The following is a 20,855-nucleotide window of genomic DNA, read 5'->3' as shown; positions in this document are numbered from 1 at the left end:
ATGCAATAGTTGAGTGTATAGTAGGGATCATTTCGGTGTATCTTTGTTACACCATTTCTCAATGTCTCCATATGTTTCTCTCTTTCTCTTCTGCTTCTCTTCAATTAACAAGGATTGACATTGTTAATGATAAATCGTTAACTTGTTTCCCAAATGATGCCGCCGCTATTATTATATGTATATGACGCACAAATATGATAATTATTTACAATCATGATCAAATCAGGCTTCCCTAGGGGAAAATGGTGATATTCCGGGTTTTTGCCTATCGCATAGGTATCCCCAGGGAGAATGACGATGTAGGAGAGGGGGTTAAATTTATATTTATTTATTATCCATATTTCTTAGTCATACACTGAATTTTGTAATATTTAATAATTCAAAATTATATTATTTTGTTTCTAAATCACTTTTAATATTAATATCGTCAAAATTAAGGTTTTGAGAATTTCTGCATCCCCTATATCGCCATTTTTTCTATGGAAGCCTAAATTAATCGCGAGTGTATTTAGATATAGTATAAGAGAATAATTTTCTCTTAATAGCTTTACTCGTCGAAACTTCTTCCCTTTAATTGTAAAGGAACAAGAAGAAAAGAAAAACATTCGACGAGTTTTAACACTTTGACATCCGCTGTTATTCTTTTTCTTACTTTTATCTGCTAATTACAATTTACAAGTTAATCATTTTACAGAATATTTTTAAATGAGACTTTTAAACAACACTATTAATAATTTCTGATGGAATATAAAATTGTCAAAGTGTTAAAGAAAAGTAAGATCGACAGGTAGATAATGAAACAGGTGTACCGGCGGAGAGAAAGAGAGAAAGTAAGAGGTAATTAACGCGTTGTAATAATCGCTGTACGCATTCCTCTTTCAATGGACGTACTTTTTCGATTTGAACATTTCTTCGTCTCTATTCTCATTGAGCATTTCTGAACAATCTCTTCGACAACTATTCTCCTCCTCCACCTCAGACGCGTCAGACCTTTCACCTTTCAGAATTTTTCGCGAGCCAACCAGCAAGCACGATTTTTGTGGTTATTGTTCTTGTTGAAATGTGTTTGTTCTTTGTTGGCCATTTTGTTACGTGGTGTTTCGTTGCCGGACGAATGTTTCGAACTTTTTTCCCTTCTCAACTGTTATCGGGAATAATTTTTCACGGTTACTCGGCCCTTTTTGTTGTTGTTCTTTACTTGTTTTTTTCGTTTAGAAAAATGAAACACATTCATTGTTAGTTTATATATGTATATGGAATATACTTAGATTACTTTAGAAAGAAAGGGTATATACATTGTACAGTCTTTAGTTACTCGAAACTTTTCCTTTATCGTTTTAAAAGCGATTTATTTCTTTATTTCGTTAAGTCAATAGAAAACATTTGGAAATCGCAAATGGTCTCTGTTTTTGAGTTTACTTCCGTTTCCTGTGTTTCTGTTTTCACTGCGACCTACTAAATAATTTACTTTAATTTAAGATTCTCAGGGAAAATAAGTATTCGATATTTATTAAACGTCTTTTTTAAATAATTATTTACGTGCTCATTTTGGAATTAATAATTGTCCAAAGGGTTCCAGAATTAGGATAAAAATATATATATATATTTTTTTTTACATAACTCCGGAAAATTTTGCCTACCATCGCAGTGAAAGGGTTAAATGTCCCTGAAAAGCTCGGACATCCGTTCGGTTGAATTATTTTCTGATTGAAACGCCACCGATTACCCAAAACGTTTATCTTCGTTTTCCGTTCCCGCCTCGTTCTCTCCTTCCCTTTCCTCTTCAATCACAATCTCTCGATTGTTCGCTTGTAAAAAAGAGGCAATCGAATCTTCAGCCCTCGTTCTCAGCTTCGTTTACCTAGCACTTGAAGGTAACGAGCAAACGGTGAGAGCAATGACACGATTTTAATATACATACGTAACATAGGTGTATACGAAACCGCTTCTACCTCAGATACAACATACACGCATCTACACGCATTATATCGTACATATAGAATGGATCATCATGGATTAATATTAGAGATGTGCAAAAGTTTCCGTCGTCCATTTATAAATAGCTATACCAAGTACTTTGATCAAATTTTTACCACGTTTCATTTTAACATTAATCTTGGTCAATTTGTATTTAAAAAAGGGTGATACGGGAAAAACAATATTATATTTTGAATTTTTTTAAGTAGATTTCTTATTGCTTGGTTTTTCATTTATTAAGTGCCTTTTCTTTTTTTTAAGCTGAAGATTTATTTTCAAATAATCATAGTAATTCTAATTATTGAATAATCATTATCATTTTTTAATTTCTGCGCCACTTTCCAAGTCCATGGAAGCGCGGGAGAATATTTAAATTTAAAATAGCAATTAAGAAGACGTAACGCTAAAGTCTCAGAATTAATTGGCTCAAAAGAATGTGCTACAAGTATAGAAAAGTTTACAAAATTGATGGAAAATGTAAAAAGAAAATTGCCTTAGAAACGATGGAAATTTTTGTACACCGTTAACGATAACAATTTGTAGTATTTTTTTATGGATGCTTAAACGGTTCCTTCTCGGTTTTTCTTTCTCGTGTCCCGTTCAGAAGTATTATTTTTTTACGCGAACGCATCGTCCCACGGGACGCCGCGCGTTTCCATTATTTTCTACTAAGCAAAGGAAGAAATAACGTGAAAAGGACAACACCGACAACAATCTAAATAATATATACGTAAATAATAGATATTTATATACACACACACATATATATATATATAAAAAGAGATATATATATATATATATAAAATGAGAAACTATAATTGCCGAAAGCTCCCGCGAATAAATATATCGGATATACAGTATCCACCTAACCCGTTTCCTGATCCTTCTTCAACTCATCCTCACCATCTGTAACCCAGTCATCCTTCTCAGACAGCCGGGTAATATGTAAATAAACATCCGTTTATATTTATTTATTTATGTTTCTATGCGCTGGACGCGTCTATGTTACACGCAATTGCAAATTAATCGATACTATTCCTATTGATAACGAAAGAGTACACTCATTTTTTCAATATAAATATAAATGAATATATATATATATATATATAAATATAAATATATAAATATATAAATAGATAGAGTATATATATATGTAATATTAAGGAGTACTTGTTTAGGTCGTAAGCGAGCCCCGAATTCGTCGCCCCGCGATGTGACACCATGTCGAAGACAAGAGAAGAAAATATAAATAAATAAATAAATGAATATATATATATATATATTATATATATACACAGACACACATGAGAAAATGTGAAAATAATGGAAAGATAAAAAAAAAGAAAATAATAAGAAAGGAGAAAGCGATTCGTAAATCGCTGGATCACGCGGTGCAAGCCACGCGAATCGAGTTCTCCTCTCGATCGCGAATGAAATTCGATCGAGAGTCAATCGATGAAGCGATCGAGGATCGATCATGCGTCGAGGAGATAATCATTGGGCATTTTTGCTTTTATCAAAGCCGGGAATATTAAATTCTGTGAAAGGTGCCGTTTGTGAGGTTCTTTGCTTTTATCGTTACCTCGTCTTTCTTCGATATTAATTACCATTAACGCTAATCAAATTCAACGTAGTATGTATTTTAATTTTTACGATCGATTGGAATATTCCTGTGTAGATATAAGCATCGTTTTACGTTCCGTTTAAAACGACTTGGGACATGATTTTGGCAAAAACTATGAACACCTTTCTCGCGATCGGAATTTAATGTTTCGCGAAGAACGCGGGGTAACTCCTCTGTTCGTTCGCTTCATCGACGTCGACAATCGGCACACATTTAACATTATTCTTGTTGCACTGTTCCGAGGAGAGGATGAGAGGAGAATGCTGGCTTGCGTCGCCACGAGCAGAGCGACACGGTGGTTACCAATTTTTTTTGTTTTAAGTTGAAAGATTAAGTTTTGCGTTACGACTATTGGGTAAGAAGTTGGGAGGACGAGATTGGAGGCGGTTTAACGAGAAAGAAAGGAGGGAATGAGGGACACGGAGGTTCTAGCCGAAAGTTTGGCGAATCTCAGCTTGGAACGGAGCGTGCAAGCCATGTGTAGTTGCGTTTTTCTCCCGTCGAATAAACGACGGTTCACCGAATTTCTTTTTATTTATACGCAAAAAAAGGGAGAGACATCGTGTACTCCGTGTGCGTGAAAGTTTCAGGTTGCTTTCTGTGTAAAACGCGTTTCTAATGCGCCGAGAACATCGAAATGCGTGAAAAGAAAAGAAAGAGAGGAGGAGAGAGAGTGTATAAGCGAATGACAGAGAGAGAGAATGAAGGAGTAAGAAAAAATAAGCGAGATGATGGAATAGAAACGAAGAACAAGTCGAAACTCTGCCAACTTCGAAGTTTCTGCATAGAAATTGGGATGGAAACGCGGTGATTAAACACTTGTTAACGATGAGAGTTGGGATATAGAGTCGTGGAATACGAGAGAAATGAAATGGCAAAAGAAACGCGAAATTAGGATATTTTCTTTTTCTTTTTCACCGAGCGTGAACAGCAGGGTGGCAGGGATTCGTGCTACACCGAGTTTGAGTGTAACTCACCCTCTTTTTTTTGTTTGTATAAAAATTAATCGAAATTTAATTAGACTATTAATAACTGTTCGATTACTGTAAAACAAGAAAACTTTACCATTAATTATAAATTACAAAAAATCTAGCCAGCTGTTATGTCTTCACCCTACCCTTTCATTTTCCTTCTTCAAAATATTGGTTTTTTAAAATAAATAATTAGGTTGATCAAATGAATGTGATGCACTTTTCAAAATTCTGTATTTGTATTTTATTTAAATTATGATTCATTCATTTTTCTAGCCTGTGCGACCAATGATCAAATCGCTCGCTCGTTCCGCCATGGCGATTAGAACGGAGTTTGGATTACCGGAAACGGGAGACGGTATCACGCTGGCATCTATTATTCTAAGCCCGTTTACGCCTCTCACACTGAAATAAAATAAAAATTTTCAAATTATAGAAAGATGTAACGTTACATCAGCAGTCACAAGAGAATATTTGTTAATGGAGGCTGGTAAGAATTTATAATGGTAGAGCTGTAGGAATAAAATATGAATTAAGAAAATTATATGTGCAGCACTGCATCCCTTATGGATGACCTGTCATTGACATTAACCCTTGGACGGCGGACCACGGAGAGAGGCTCCAATTGTAATTTAATTTTATATTTCATATTATTTTCATTTTCTAAATTTTACACTGTTTCTCTAAAAATTATTCTTCCAATATATGAAACTCTTTTATTTAAAAATTATACATTTAACTTTAGATTAATTTCCTTGTATATATTTTGTAAGTTTGAGTAATATTTGACTCAAGCTTCGTTGAAGGGTTAATACTGTAAAGGAATTTCTTTTCTTTATTTATTACCAAAATTGCCCATTTTATATTATCTTCTATCAACCATTGTTCTTTTCTAGTATTTCTATTATTTTATCCAATTTTTGCACCTCTGGCATTAATGTATATGTTTCGTAAATGTGGGTCTCGATTGACCCAGACTCCACTGTTCAAGAGTTAATATCATTAGTTAAATAGTTTACCGTAGATTTTCATCAACAACCGAATGATCATCGACACCCATTTTGCAGGTGCCACCTACGTGATGACTCGAAAGGGCACCGACTCTCATTACACATTCAGAGTATTCAATGTCCCTGTAGTCCTGTGGCAAGTGTCGGCATTCTTCTAGATCAGGGTGATGAACCTTCGCGCCATATTCACGGAATTGTTTCGTTTCGATCACTCGAATCGCAAAGTTTATCGCTGAAAAATGTACACTCATCACGCGAATGTCAACTAAAGAAAGAAACCCACGCGAGATATTGAACCCACGGTTCGTTTACCTTCGTGGGTGCACAGAATGTCGTCGTAATGCTCAAGGTAGGCAGGATCGATCTTTGGTTGATGACGAATCTTAGTTGATCTCAATGTAACTGTGCCACGACTTTTTGGTTGTAAACAATACGTAAGGAAGAGGAAACCTTCTTGAGAGTTGTTCTTGTAGGATGGATAGAGCGATCTATAAGGCTATACATTTGGCGAAATACAATTAGGTAATTGGAGGAACTCGTACGTTTAATTAGTAGCGAAATTACTTTTCATAAAAATTATTTTTCATTTCTTATCAGTATTATCTTAATTTTTATTTATTTCCAAGGGTATCTGAAATTTTGGTAAATATTCAATTTTTTATTTTTTAATAGGCGATCAACTAACTCTACCTAATTACCCTTTTGTGTTTAATTCATTTTGTTTAAAATAAGTAGAGTAAAACCATAAAAAATCAGAACTTTGTTTAGTTCATAATTTGTATTGATTATTGAATTCTGTTTTTTTTTTTTTAATTGTGAGATAGTTTATTTATAATTAAATCATACCTCAGTTCTGTAATTAGATAAGGGCTTTAGCATCCTCTCATCGGTAGTGCCGAGTCCAAACAGCATCAGTCCACTGTTATTCACGCGACCGACCGCCATTATACCATTGGTTGCATACCATCCTTAAATAACAGAATGAATCACGATATTAACGCGAAAGAAGATCAATTGAGACGCTGTTTTAATCACCTCTTCCAAAGATGAAGTAATTGAGCACTTCAGGAAGAGTTTGTAGCTTCACTAAAGTTATGCTCACTTTTGCCTCGAGATTAACGTACACCGGAAGCATAAAATGGTCGAACAGATTCTTGCCCACTTCCGAAACATTGCTCACCACTGGTATCTAAAAAATATTCTTCTTAATTTACAAATTTACATATTGATTGAGGGACATTTTAAAGATTTATTTCTGAAGAAAACGACGATTGATCCATCACCTGAAATTTGTCAAGATCTTCGGCCGGTCCGATGCCCGAGAGTAAAAGTAACTGAGGAGTATTGATAGTACCGGCGCAAAGAATCACCTCTTTCCTAGCGACGATCTTTCTCATCAATCCATCTTTGTAAATCACCTTGATCCCATCCACGTTTAGGTTCTCTTTGAAAAGTATCTGGAAAATGATGGCTTCTCTGTTCAAGCATTTTATTCACGATTCTCGACGCTTCAGTGCATGGATGATGATTTATGAAAAAAGTATCTTTCGCATTTTGTCATCTTTCTGACGACATTTTATCTTCATTAATGAAATAAATTTATATTTTTGATTGCTACAAGAATATATAAAAAAAATTTCAAATAAAAGTTATGTAAAACAGTAGCACGACTAGGGGGCTCGGAAAAATGAGTTGACTCCCTCTATTAAGAAATTAAAAACCTCTTTATCGATATTTTTTAAAATTTTCAAAAACGTTATCGTGAATAAATAAAAGTAGGTTTAATAATATTATAATACTAATAATGTGTGAAAGAAAATTTTGTTAATCGCTCTATTAGGTAGTTATGTGCCACTGATAAAAACGCAGTGATTACTTAATTTGACTGTAAATATTTTCAGAGACAAACCATGAAGAAAATAAAAATCTCACTTTTGAGACCAACGTGTTCGTCAAGATATGCAAGTTTATTCTGTTCCAGGCATTTTGCAAGTGCGCGTTGAACGTGCTCCATCGTGATCCTCTTTTAGTCGTGTACAAGCCTCTTTGTAGAGTCACATTATTCAACTTCAGCGATTCTTCCGCCACGAGGAAAGCTTCCGCCAAATATTCTTTCTCCGGGCTGGACATTACGTTCATAATATCGGACACCTTTTTAAAGTACGGAAGTAAATCGGCGTGCGACCAACCCTTCGGCCAAGCTTTGTAGTCTTCTGACCTTCCGAAGGAGTGAACCAGGTGGTTCATCTGCCCGCTTCCGCCCAACCCTTTGCCTTGTGGCACTTTTTGTATCTGAGGTTCGATAAAAACCTTGTCGATCAACATATTCATTTTTAGAACGTTCATAAACAATTGTTGGCACAAAATGAAACATAGGTTTATGAATCTCTTAAGTCTCTTTTAACTTTTAAAGGACAATGGGCATTTTTATATGTTTTCAGCTATATATGAACAAAAATGAGTAGTAGTCTGTAATGCTGCTAATAATCACCCATGTACGAAAAAACTACTGTACCTTACAAAGCACGGGGAAAGTACGTTATGAACAATTTTCTTTTTTAATATCTTTAGTCATCGTAATGAATTGTAAGAATAAATTGCTTGCTAAGAAAAGAGTCAGATATTATTTCTATTTATGTATTAAGAATTTATTTAAAAATATATATATTTTTACAAAAATAGCAATTACAAAATAATTTTAATTAAGTACAAAAGAAATAATAAGATATTTTACTTTGCAAAATTCAATACAAGCTGTTTTAATCAGTTAACAGTAACAAAAAAAAATACGTTTACAGCAAACACTCATGATTTTTTAACAGAAAACCGATTAAATAGTGTTTTCAAACTTAGAATTTCAGTCACGTAGGTGTCCGCTCATAGCCAAAAATGCCCATCGTCCTTTGATACTTTTTCCAGCTGGAATTAGAAATGAATTACAATAGTGTAAGATATATTATTTCTTTACGTGATTCCAAAATCCTCTGGAGGAGAACATTTGAGGCTCCGTCGAGAAGGACCAATCTACTTCGGTCCCTTGCATGACCGGTGCCAGAATTGGGACACTCGAGACCCATCCAAAATATCCTCCAGCTTCGACCAACAGCACCGTAACGTTTAAAGCCTCGGAAAGTCTTAATGCTACCACGCAGCCAGCAGTTCCAGCACCAACTTAATAAACAAAAGGTATATTAAAATTGTTGAGCCTTTCACCGTTTCAATTATCACAGTACTGTTCGAGGCTTTCAGGATTAATCCATGCTTTATCAGAGTCTGAGGGTGTATCAGAGCTTTAAAAGGTACATTAATACATTAAATGTAACGAGGTTCACCGGTGACTGTCGAATTGAGAGAAAATTTTAAGTAACTCTAAAAAACGCATACACTAATTTTTACATCTTGAAATAAAATAATTGTTCGTTCAAAAATTGTACTAAATTAAATTGAAAGTAAACTGTCAATTTAAGGCACGTTGCGTCAGCTAACTTTCAGAAGCCGATTTGCCAGACTGGCATCGATCATGTGAGGTAAATCCGCATCGATCGAATTGTTAGATAGATCAAAAGATTAACCGATTTCGTTATGATCCACTTTCGTTTCATATCCGACGACAGAACTCTCGCGGTATCGTAGCGACCGACACTTTCGAACGACGAGAATGAACGTACCGATTATATAATCGTAATGCGTGTTAGGGTGCTCGATAATGCTGAGCGGGCTGTTGAAATAACAATGGTACAGTAACGAGACGATTAACACCAGGCTAGAGAACAGCACGTAGTTCCACATCGCGTGTAAGAGAGAACGATGAAATCGTAGAGCGTCGTATCGCGATCGGTATGGATGACAGAACTGCGAGAAACTGCCACGATCAGGGTGCACCGTAATTCCAATATATTAAATTAGTATCTCCGCTGGCAATCGATAGTCGTTTATACTTACGGAGATGAAAGACTGTCACAACAGAAACATGATGGTAAGAGAGAACACACGTGGATCATTTTTAATACTAAAAGAAGCAAACTTGTAGAATAACAAAATAACGTAATTGAAAATTTATTTACTTAGCTAGTATATTTATTAAGATAGATTTTGATTCTCATTTATTTTAAAGCATGTAAAACAACAAATTATGAGTTTATAATATTGGAAATCGAAGGCGTTACATACACGTGACACTTTCAATTAGTGGATTAAATTGTTGTTCATAATAAAAAATAATTACGTTCGTCAGGTTATTTGACATGAAACAGACATACGTTGAATTAAAAAAGGATTCATATATGTAATTTTTTAAGAAGCAGATATATTGCATTACATTTCTTATTCAGAATGCTTTGACATAACCCGCAAGGATATAAATCTATATCAAATAGTAAATTGAAAATGTAGAACAATACTTTTTTGTATAAGGCTTTATTTATGAATAAATCAGTTATAAATTCACCGATATTTCTCAATTTTAAAAAGACCGCAATAGCGGCAAAATATCCATCGCCATCTACCGTCATTTGACTAAAAATGAGTTTTTTATTTTGTCGATAGAGAGCGTGAAAACTACAACGCAGTGACTACGGATACAAACAGACTGGACATGCCTTCATTCTCCAGGGCTCAGGATTTTGGGGATCCCAGACACCCCCAGGTGAGCTTAGGTCTGCATCTAGAGAGCACAGGCGGTATGACAGCGACAACTGCTTTAATAGTCTCCCTCTCATCAACCTACATGAAGCTAGCCGGAAGGAATAATAAAATATGATTATTTTTAATCTTTCTTAGTGTATTTCGTTTGTAAATCATTTGTGATTGATTGTGAGTCTATTTTTAACGTTTGTGACAAATTAGTTCTTTTGTAATTAGCAATTTTATTTCAATCATGATATGAGCCCAAACTTTTTAGTAATTTTTTATAATAAACAGATTTTGCGATAATTGATAACTGTAATTGATTGGAAATCGTTTGTGATTTACAAATATATCATTTTCATTGTTTGTGAGTGAATAATTTCTTAATTATCTACAAGTTTGTTTTATAATAAATAATTGTAGTGCGCATGCGCAAAATATACTCAGGACTCTTGCCAACAGAGAGCGTATCGGCGTGTTACGTATAGCGCAAATTGTTTAAATTTTCTATGTTTCATATTCTATTGTATCATATTCATGTAGGTAGCTAAAGGCATACAGATACACTTCTTTTATTTTCTGCGTTCATTTAATTTGCTGTAATTATCTTCTTAGCTAATTGAATAAACACTTTAGGAGGTCGAACGTGTTGATTTTATTACTTCCGTCTGCACCCTTTATATCCCTGATTCCACTATATCTCTGCACCCTTATATTACTGCATTCCTTATATCCCAGCAACCCTTACATCTCAGTATTCCTAACATCTCTGCATCCCTTACATCTCTGCATTCTTTTCATCACTACATCCCTTACATCGCTTCATCCCTTATATCCCCACATTCCTTACATCTCTTTATCCCTTACATCCCGACATTCCTTACATCTCTTCATCCCTTACATCCCTGCATTCTTTTCATCCCTACATTTCTTACATCTCTTCATCCCATACATCTCTGCATCCCTTACATCTCTGCTTCCCTTATATGACTGCATTCTATACATCCCAATACCTCCCTGAAATTGAGTTGAAATTTTTGCGGCTATAAGGCCTGCAAATTTATACAAATTTAGTTCTCCTTTTCGCCACCAGTGGGCGCTGATTCGACATCGAAATTTTAGTTCACATGTTTGTCCCCACAGGGTCAGAAAGCGAGCAAGATTTAGTTCCTTTTTTCGCCACCAGAGGGCGCTGATTCAACGTCGAAATTTCAGTTCACATTTTTGCCGCCAGAGGGCCAGAAATGATGCAAGGTTTAGTTCCTTTTTCCGAAACCAGATGGCGCTGATTCGACATCGAAATTTTAGTTCACATTTTCACCGCCAGAGGGCCAGAAATGGTGCAAGGTTTAGTTCCTTTTTCCGAAACCAGATGGTGCTGATTCGACATCGAAACTTTAGTTCGCATTTTCGCCGCCAGGGGGCGCTGTTTTTTCGAAATTTTCGCGATATTCCTTCACTTACCTTCACTTACCTTTACTCGAAGCAGTCTTTACAATATATTTATTATGAGGGATGCAGAGATGTAAGGAATGTAGGGATGAAAGGAATGTAGGGATGAAAGGAATGTAGGGATGAAAAGAATGTAGGGATGAAAAGAATGGAGGGATGATAAGAATGGAGGGATTTAAGGGATGAAGTGATGTAAGGAATGTAGGGGTGAAAAGAATATAGGGATGATAATGAATTTAAAGGATGATAAGAATGTAGGGATTTAAGAGATGAAAAGAATGTTGGGATGAAGGGATGAAGCGATGTAAGGAATGTAGGGATGATAATAATATAGGAATTTAAGGGATGATAAGAATGTAGGGATTTAAGGGATGAAAAGAATGTAGGGATGATAATAATGTAGGGTTTTTAGGGATAAAGAGATGTAAGGAATGTCGGGATGAAAAGAATGGAGGGATGCAGATATGTAACGGAACGAGGGATGTGAAGGAATTCCGTAGGGGTTCGGGGCTGCGGCCCCGGTCTCTACTGCACGCGGCCCGAGGAGTGCCGGCATCGGGTGCGGCCCCCGATGTCGTTGGAGTTTGGCACATGGCGGAGGGTCAAAGGACCCTCCCTACCGCTCTAGTGCAGGCCACCGTGGTGGTTTTAGTGGGTAAAAATCCCACACTACCTTCGGCCCCTCCCCAGGGGGGCTGAAGCTGTCTTTCTGAAGATTTCCACCACGTTAAAAAAAAAAAAAAAAGGGTATTTAAGGGTTGCAGGAATGTAGGGAATGCAGGGATGTAAGTGATACTGAGATGGACTTGGCCTATAATGAGGGATAAAGTTATATAAATAACTAGAAAAAGTAAAATAAATGGGGGTCCTCGGCTGAGATCCAGAACAGGGATATAATCATAAATGTTGTTCCCCTTCGATGAGCTTATTTAATAAGCAAAAAATAATAAATTAAATAAATTAAATAAACTTTGGAACAAAATTATACTGGTCGTGCCCTCTTCATACGGACTTGATATTATCCAGGGGTGTTAGGGATCCCGCTGCGCCAATGACGCCCTTTGCGTACCGACCTGATATCATATTGGGGTATTGAGGACCCTGAAACGCCGGTGACTATCTTTGCGTACCAATAATATAGCATCCGGGGTGCCAGGGACCCCGAAGCACCAGTGACTATCTCTGCATACCGACATGATATCATCTTGGGGTGTCAGAAACCTCGAAGCACCGGTGATACTGTTTGCATACCGACATTTTGGCATCCGGGGTGTCAGGGACCCCGAAGCACGGATGACACTCTTTGCTTACCGACACTACGGCATTCGGGGTATCTGAGACCCCGAGATACGGGGGACGCTACATGCCGATATTATGCCACTGGGGTGTCAGGGACCCCGAAGCAAATAGCGAAATATAAGACCTAAAAACGAACAAATCGTGAAATTCACTTGTTCGGCATAGTGATGGGTACGACCGGATTTGTAGCGTATGCGCACTACAATTATTTATTACAAAACAAACTTGTAAATAATTAAGAAATTATTCACTCATAAACAATGAAAATGATATATTTGTAAATCACAAACGATTTCCAATCAATTGTTATCACAAGATCTGTTTATTATAAAGAATTACTAAAAAGATTCGACTCACAACATGATTGAAGTAAAATTGCTAATTACAAAAGAACTAATTTGTCATAAACGGTGATAAACGTTAAAAATAGACTCACAATCAATCACAAACGATTTACAAACGAAATACACTAAGAAAGATTAAAAATAATCATATTTTATTATTCCTTCCGGCTAGCTTGATGTAGGCGGCTTTTTAGCCGCTCTTTTGCCCAACGAACTTTTTGTCAATTGTTTTTGCATTACTTTTTTTCTTTTTTTGGTTGCCAACAGCACAGGGTCACCCTAGCATAAAACAGATGACGTTTATTCTCAAGTCACAAATTCGAAACCTCTTGAAAACAAAAGCATGACCAGTCTTGTTGGATCTGTAGTCACTGACGACCACGACTGACAGTTCCGAAGAGTCGGAAACGTGAAAAAGCCGAACATGGCGGTAGTGACAAATTCGTTTGATAGTTGGCTCAGTAAGAAATTACAGGCTTTAAATACCGACGAAGGTGTTTTTGGATCGTACATCAAGGGAATTTTAGAGGGTGATGAAACGGAGGATGAGAAGACCGAAGCCCTTGAAAGCATACTCTCGGGCATAACGGTGAGGAGCACACGGATTGTGAGGTTAGAATATGCTTGCTATTCGTAGCCGAACTCTATCAGCCGGTCAAAAATAACAACTATGCTATTATTATTATTTTCTATCGATGATTCGCATGTGTCTCTTTAAATTCGATACGTCTTACGTTTCGTTTTTATGTCTATATGCTTTAATGTTGTCGACAACTTCGTTATATCCCCTTAACATCTTAATAATTCGAGGATGTCGCGTAATATGTACTCTGACACCTTCTGTTCGAAAGTTAAAATGTTTCATTTCGTCGATTTCTAGGACGAGAGCATCAGCAAACACGTAGCAGAGATTTTAAGCGCTTGGACCAAGTGGCTACCTGTTGAAGATGTTGCTGCTTCAAAAGTACCAGTTGAAGATGTGGATGTGAGACTGGCACGAATGCTGGAGTCCCAGTCTCTTCCAACCACAACACAAAAAAGTTACACAGAAGAAGAAAGAAAGATAAGAGAGGCCATTCTTGCTCAGTACAGTCAAATGTCAGATGAGGAACACAGTGAAGGCGAGGGAGAGGATGAGGGTGCCAGTGGAGGAGACTGTGGAATTGAAAAGAACACAAATGTTGCTGCCATAATACAGCAAGAAAAGGAGAGAAGGGAGAAAGCTAAACAAGATAGTCAAAAAAAAAAGGAGAAAGACAAAGAAGATAGGTATGAGTTGACTCATAAATTATTAACATGTATGTCACTAATTATATCTATTTTTCTATTCAGGGAGAAACAAAAACAGTTAAAAGAAGAGAAGAAGGAAAAACGGAAAACACAGAAAGGAGAAAGAAGAAGGTAGCATTGGGATAATGGAATTTTAATGTTTACCTCGAAATTTCAATTAATCAGATGCAAATTAGCATTATACATATATGTCTGTGTTTATTCTCGTGCATGCGGAAATCATCGCCTATTTAAATCGTTTACTAATTTTCTTCTAGAAATACGTGTCTGTAAAAGAGCTGTTCTAAAAGAACGTAATTCAAGGCAAAATGTCAAATGTATGTGTGCTGTTGAGCAGTGTTAATTATATATATATATGTTGTATGTAACATTACATCCTGTGCCTTCTATCAATTGGAAATCTCTGTGAAAGGTAGTAATCTTCACCTAAAACAATATTCTATTTATTCTTTTCTACGCTTCTCTTAACATCACAATTTATTAGCTATCGTTTCGTGTGTATTTAAGACGTAATCATGCAAATAATTCTGTTTTTTAATTTTATTTATGTAATTCGAATAATGTTGAAATAATATATAGATGTAAAACGGTGATAAAATCTGAATACAGATAAGTAATTTATACTTATTTCTACGTTCAGTGTTTTCTTTTTAATTCTATATGGATCATGTATTTAATATGAATAATCTAAATAAATCATTTAAATATTCACAATAAACATACTTGCATAAATATGACAATTTTCGTTGATTTTTTACAAATTATTTTAATACCTTCATTGCGTAAACAACCGGAAGTCGCACAGTCTCACACGCCAGACGTGTCGATTTTTTTCTCTTCGTTGGACGCTTATATTACTGATCAAGTCAGACAAAATCAGCACAAGACCGAAAAATTATTTGAATAATTATTTGATAAACTTATATTTTGAGAAGACCGCCTAAAATTAAGTATTTTTAAAACTCAACCACTGCGCCATCTATACAAAAGCGGCGGAAACTACTCAATAAATTATCGACTGAACTTCCGACAGTCGGTAATCGACCCTTCGGCATTCGGTAAGTTAACGAATAGTTTGCGCCGTTTTTATATAGATGACGCAATTGCCGATGGCTTTATGAGGGCTTATCTCACATTTAAATTGAATGAATTGCGTTTAAATTGTAATAATATATTTGAAATTGTTAATATAATGATATACACGTCCTTTGGGTTTAAAGGGTTTTGGAAGAATGAACATTCATAAAATTAATTCCAATTTGTTTTTAAATGTAACAAATGAATAATAAACAGTTCAACAAAGGTGGCGGTGAGAATCATCTTGACTAATCTTCCTTATCGACATCGGCGGCCACAGCTTGGGGTGTTAGGAATCCCGAAGCACCGATAATGCTCTCTGCATACCGACATATCATCCTGGGGTGTTAGGGACCCTGAAGTACCGGTGACACTTTTCGCATACCGACATTATAGCATGAGGGGTGTCAGGGACCCCGAAGCTAAAATGTGCGACCCATAGACTTTCTATAAAAAAATTGAAACCTCTATAACTGTTGACTCCGACCACTTAACCGTACAAATGCAACGGTTTTGAGTTAGTCTCACTCAGCGAGACCTTTCTAACGACGTATAAAGCGTAACTCTAACCCTAGTAGTTCTCAAGTTGAAAAGTGATACGGGCAGACGTCTTTGCGCTTTATATATATATATATATATATATATATATATATATATAAGATAAGATATCATCAACGTAATCAATGCGCACTGCATTGAACCTTCCTCTTTCAAATGAATCCACTCCCAGCTGAAAATCTTCTTATATAAGGACGAGAACTGTAATCCCGTAACCCCTTTTAGGCCCACTTTTACCGGTAATGTCACCTCACTGCATTACCCGTGTCTACCCTGTCAAGTGTATCCTGAATAGTATTTTATGAGTAATTGAACTGAAAAATAATTAAGACATTGCTCTTGTATTTGTATTTTTTATTAGTATATATTTACACACAAGATACCGTGTCGAAACCGAGTCATCTTGGTATTGCATTAATAATGAAAGACAAACGCAGTAAGATAAAAACAAACGAACAAATGATACAAAAGATGATGATGCTTCAGTATCGTATCATTACATATACTAATGTCATTATTATAATCATTTATTATTAGCAATTCTTTTCTTCGTTCACTATAATTAAGTTGGGCAGAAATTGACGAACTCGCATTTACACACGATGTAACAAGATCTTCCCCGATGTTCAACGCCGAGTTACAAATAACCATTTATCAATTCCTGCTCTCTCTCTCACTTTCACTCTCTCTCTCTTTCTCTGCCATATTTCATCTATTATTTCTCTGTTAATATCCTTTCCCCCTCCCGCCACAATCTTATAATGTATTTCGTTTTGGCGAAGCTCATTGTTACACGTCGAATAAAAATTCTTGCAAACGTTCATTTAACATAACCAGCACGAACATGTCTCTAAACAAGAAATCACGATTAGAATTTACCTCTAACAATCTTTGTATCTCAAACATGCGAAAAACTGTGTTGTTACCAAAGATATATTTATTATTACATTTTGTACATGCTTCCATTAAAAGGGATACGACATACATTAACGACGTGAAATCTAATAAAGTGAATTCGACGACGAATAGAACGTATAACGAAGAGAAATTTACACAAATCTTTTTTACGTGAGTTTGTCGATCGATTAAACAGCGTACGTAATTTTATATATTTAACAGAGATCTTTTACGTAAGAAGACGACACTTTGTGCTCGAACTCGTGCCCCTACGGACGCTGCTTAACTAGAGGATTCACTTTTTTTTTATGTTCTTTTCATAATATGCTAACACAAAACTGTTATTCGTGATTGTCCTATTGAATTACACTAAGAACGATCAATCGTCACAATTTTATAGATCGATCGATCGTTGAGGATCAATCTTGTGTCGAGAAGGGAGGGGGAGAAGGGACGGTCGTGGCGGTGGCAACGATCTCACCATGTACGCACAATTACTATCTAATTGAATTCAATAGATCTAATCACGTCGTTAACTCGATAATTAGTTACACGCTGTCCTAACAGATATACGCTAAGAGCATTCCACGCTGAAGCCTGAAAGAGAGTCTCTTCCATTTTTTTTTCCTTTTCGTTTCGTTAAGTTTAGACCTTTTAGACCATCCCCTTTTCATTGTTACATATGTATGTTATCGGACTAGAAAGCGACTGTCGTTTCCGTCCGCGTCTATTTTGGTTTTGATCGAACCAAAAAAGAAATTCGGACCGCGACGGCGATGATTCTTTCTCAATCCAATCGAATTTGATACAACAAGCTTTCGTTTCGTGGATGCATCGTCTAATTTATTCAACCTTAAACATTTCTTTGTCTCTTTCTTCGTATTATTATTTTTTTTTGTGTGTTTCTTTTCTTTTTAGAAAGTATACTTCAATATTTCGTATTTAGGCGCCTCGTGTTACGTGACGCACGCGCATGCGTAAATGGCCGCGCGGCGCACGCGCGCCATATTCGAAACGCGTCAGTTTACGTAGATCAGTCGATCCTAACGCACGTAATTTGATCCCACTGTATACAATATAGTGAACACAACTAAAATTCAACGACTGTACAATTGGCGTGAACTACTGATACGTAGAGAAAAATGCGACGACGATATTATCGTACATTTCTTCTTTTTTTTTTTTTCTTTTCGTTTCACGTATCGATGATTCTTCGCGCCAAATACTTTCAGTCGATTCAATTGAATCGTTCAATACAATACAAATGACGCGAAGCGTATCTTCCTGATTCGATGATCTATAATTGTCATTTCCCTTAACACAGTTAATTCTAAACTTCTGATCGATGAACGCACTATTTTATACGGAATACCGGCAGTAATAGCACGTAATTCTATTTACGTTCATCGTACGTAGCTAATAAATGCGTCCAATCGTAGAACTGGATCATTAAGACGATTAATAAGTCACATGAGAGAAATTTCTTTCTTCGCGTCGCATTTTTTTATTTTTTTTTTTTTTTTTTATTTATTATTTATTTCTTGCGAGCAATTCAATTGACACGACTGCAGGCCCGTGAATGGTATCAGGGTTTAATCGGGGAGGGTAAGGTAAAAGGGAGCAGAGGCTCCACGTATCGGAGCTACGTTGTTCAAACGGTCTTTTCTATTTTATTTCTAAATGGATATCCTATGTTTAACTCGTTTTGTTGCTTCCGCGTGGGTTTCTTAACACGTAAAATCGTATATGTATATATGTATATGCAGTAACGTAACGCACTCACTCTAGACACATTCACGCCGAACACGTTTCTCCTCTTGTTCCTTCTTTATTCTTCGTTTCACGTTCGCTTTCGCGCACTCATGCATACGGACGCGCAGACGCCTTGTTAATGTTAGTTATTATACACAATTTGATATTTCTTGTTCACTATAAACCTGTGTATGTGTGTGTGTGTATGTGTCTGTGTGTTTCTTGCTTTAAATACTACGCTTGTTAAATGTCGGACTCATCGCTCTGACTACAGATGAATAAAGTGCTTCCGTGGGCAGCTCTTTCTCTCTTTCTCTCGTGCCGATGACGCCTGTGAATTTACGAAACCGCTCGTTACGCGTTCTGATCGATCAATTTCATTCTACGCGATTCATAAACCTGTGAAAAATTCAAGAAAAAGGGGAAAAGATTCGTGAGTACGTGTTCCGAATTTCTGCCGGACAAGATATTGAAAGAAAGAAAAAAAAATTAATCGAACATCTTTGATAGGAAGACGTAAAAGTTTCTACAAAGTAAAAGATAAAACTTGGAATATTAAAATATTTAAACATTTAAAAAAATTGTGTTTCTTTCAATACCTCGTGTTCTATATTAATTAACGGTATTTGTCCCTGGCATTATGTAAGTTGTCTTCTTATCTTATCTTTAAATTTCTTTACAAAGGGGCATTTACAAAGGCGCGTTTTCTCGCAAAAACTCATAATTGCTGCGGTAAAGGGACGAAAGGAACATGCAAAATTATTAAGGAACATTAAATAATTATCTTTGATAAAACAAATGAAGCTGTTTCATCGTAGAACAAATAGAACATGCAAAACGGATGTCATGCATATCATCGAAAGGTGATCCTAAAACGGAGTATTTAAACGTAATGAAACCTTAAAGTCGACGATTTCATTTATTTCAGTCTTGTCGCGTGATCTCTTCATTTTCATTGTCACGCGTTTACGCGTTAAAAGCATGGATTGAAAGCTTTGAGGACTTAAGCATTTTTGATGGTTATTTAACCCATTTTCGGAGGTGTCCATTATACGATAATCTTGTGTGGCTTGTATCATAAAATGTAATTTCGAATAAGAAAAAGGGTTAAATCTATTGAAGGTTCACTGATTAAATGCTCGAAGACAACTTACGAGATCGCCTATCGTGTTTAAAAAAGCTATTATGACCGATCGAAATGCAAATAAGAAAAGAACATAACAAATGAATGAATTCGATGAGAACAATGTACAAATATTCTACGATATTTACGATAACTACGAGCTGGAGTATTTTTCATTAAATTGATCTTTCATCGTGATCTCTGAACACTGAGAGCGGATATTCTTTGCTTGCGCGTGTATTCGTTTGCAATATGATGTGTATGTTACACAACACAGGTTCCCTTCAAATCCTTTGCATAATTCTACCAAATAATGCTCGATTTTAATTGAATTTAATCGTTCAAATTGGTGTTCGAGAATTAGGTGATTTCTGGCAGATGTAATGTACAGCAAGATATAATATTTTGATTAAAATAATTATGCGTTATGCAAAGGATAACAGGGAACTTTCAGGCGACTGGCAAATTCTAAGAATACAATAATGTAACACATTTTCCACAAAAAATACAGATAAAAATGAAGAAAGAAAGAAGAAAGCGATTACGTGCTGTTAAACTCTTAGATTTCGAGAGCTTACTCAAAAACTTGTACAAAATCGAGCAAAGTAGGTTTCTTTGGGAAAAATGGCGATATACAGGAAGCAGGAATTCTCACAATCCTAATTTTGACTATATTTTGGCAATTTGTAATTATTAAATATTATAGAATTTAGAATATAACTGCAAACTACGAATAATGAAATAAATATTAATTCAAATTTTCCTACGCAAATTAATTGGTGGTACGCCAAAGACCTACATATATGGGACTCCCTCCCCTAAGGGGAGAGCGGAAGTCTGAGAAGGAGTAGCCTG

General features: G+C 35.9%; 2 protein-coding genes across 2 annotated transcripts; one reads left to right on the top strand and one right to left on the bottom strand.

Annotated features, from left to right (window-relative positions):
• Window positions 1-4,809: 4,809 nt before the first annotated feature.
• Window positions 4,810-9,453, bottom strand: LOC117609893 (neither inactivation nor afterpotential protein G). The gene is made up of 9 exons (XM_034336654.2): window positions 9,251-9,453; window positions 8,551-8,753; window positions 7,515-7,874; window positions 6,866-7,039; window positions 6,618-6,771; window positions 6,429-6,550; window positions 5,895-6,078; window positions 5,592-5,814; window positions 4,810-4,977 (listed from the first exon to the last, which is right to left on the bottom strand). Exons 1-9 carry the CDS (start codon window positions 9,369-9,371, stop codon window positions 4,845-4,847), a joined length of 1,674 nt encoding a protein of 557 aa, XP_034192545.2. The 5' UTR covers window positions 9,372-9,453; the 3' UTR covers window positions 4,810-4,844.
• A 4,097-nt stretch (window positions 9,454-13,550) lies between these two features.
• LOC117611623 (coiled-coil domain-containing protein 43) lies at window positions 13,551-15,247 on the top strand. Its single transcript, XM_034339637.2, has 3 exons — window positions 13,551-13,892; window positions 14,184-14,572; window positions 14,636-15,247. Exons 1-3 carry the CDS (start codon window positions 13,728-13,730, stop codon window positions 14,706-14,708), a joined length of 627 nt encoding a protein of 208 aa, XP_034195528.1. The 5' UTR covers window positions 13,551-13,727; the 3' UTR covers window positions 14,709-15,247.
• The last annotated feature ends 5,608 nt before the right edge of the window (window positions 15,248-20,855 follow it).

This window comes from Osmia lignaria, chromosome 10, assembly GCF_051020975.1.
Source record: "Osmia lignaria lignaria isolate PbOS001 chromosome 10, iyOsmLign1, whole genome shotgun sequence".
Taxonomy (NCBI): domain Eukaryota; kingdom Metazoa; phylum Arthropoda; class Insecta; order Hymenoptera; family Megachilidae; genus Osmia; species Osmia lignaria.
The sequence above is the reverse complement of the archived record's forward strand: the minus strand, read 5'-3'. Positions and strand labels throughout refer to the sequence as shown.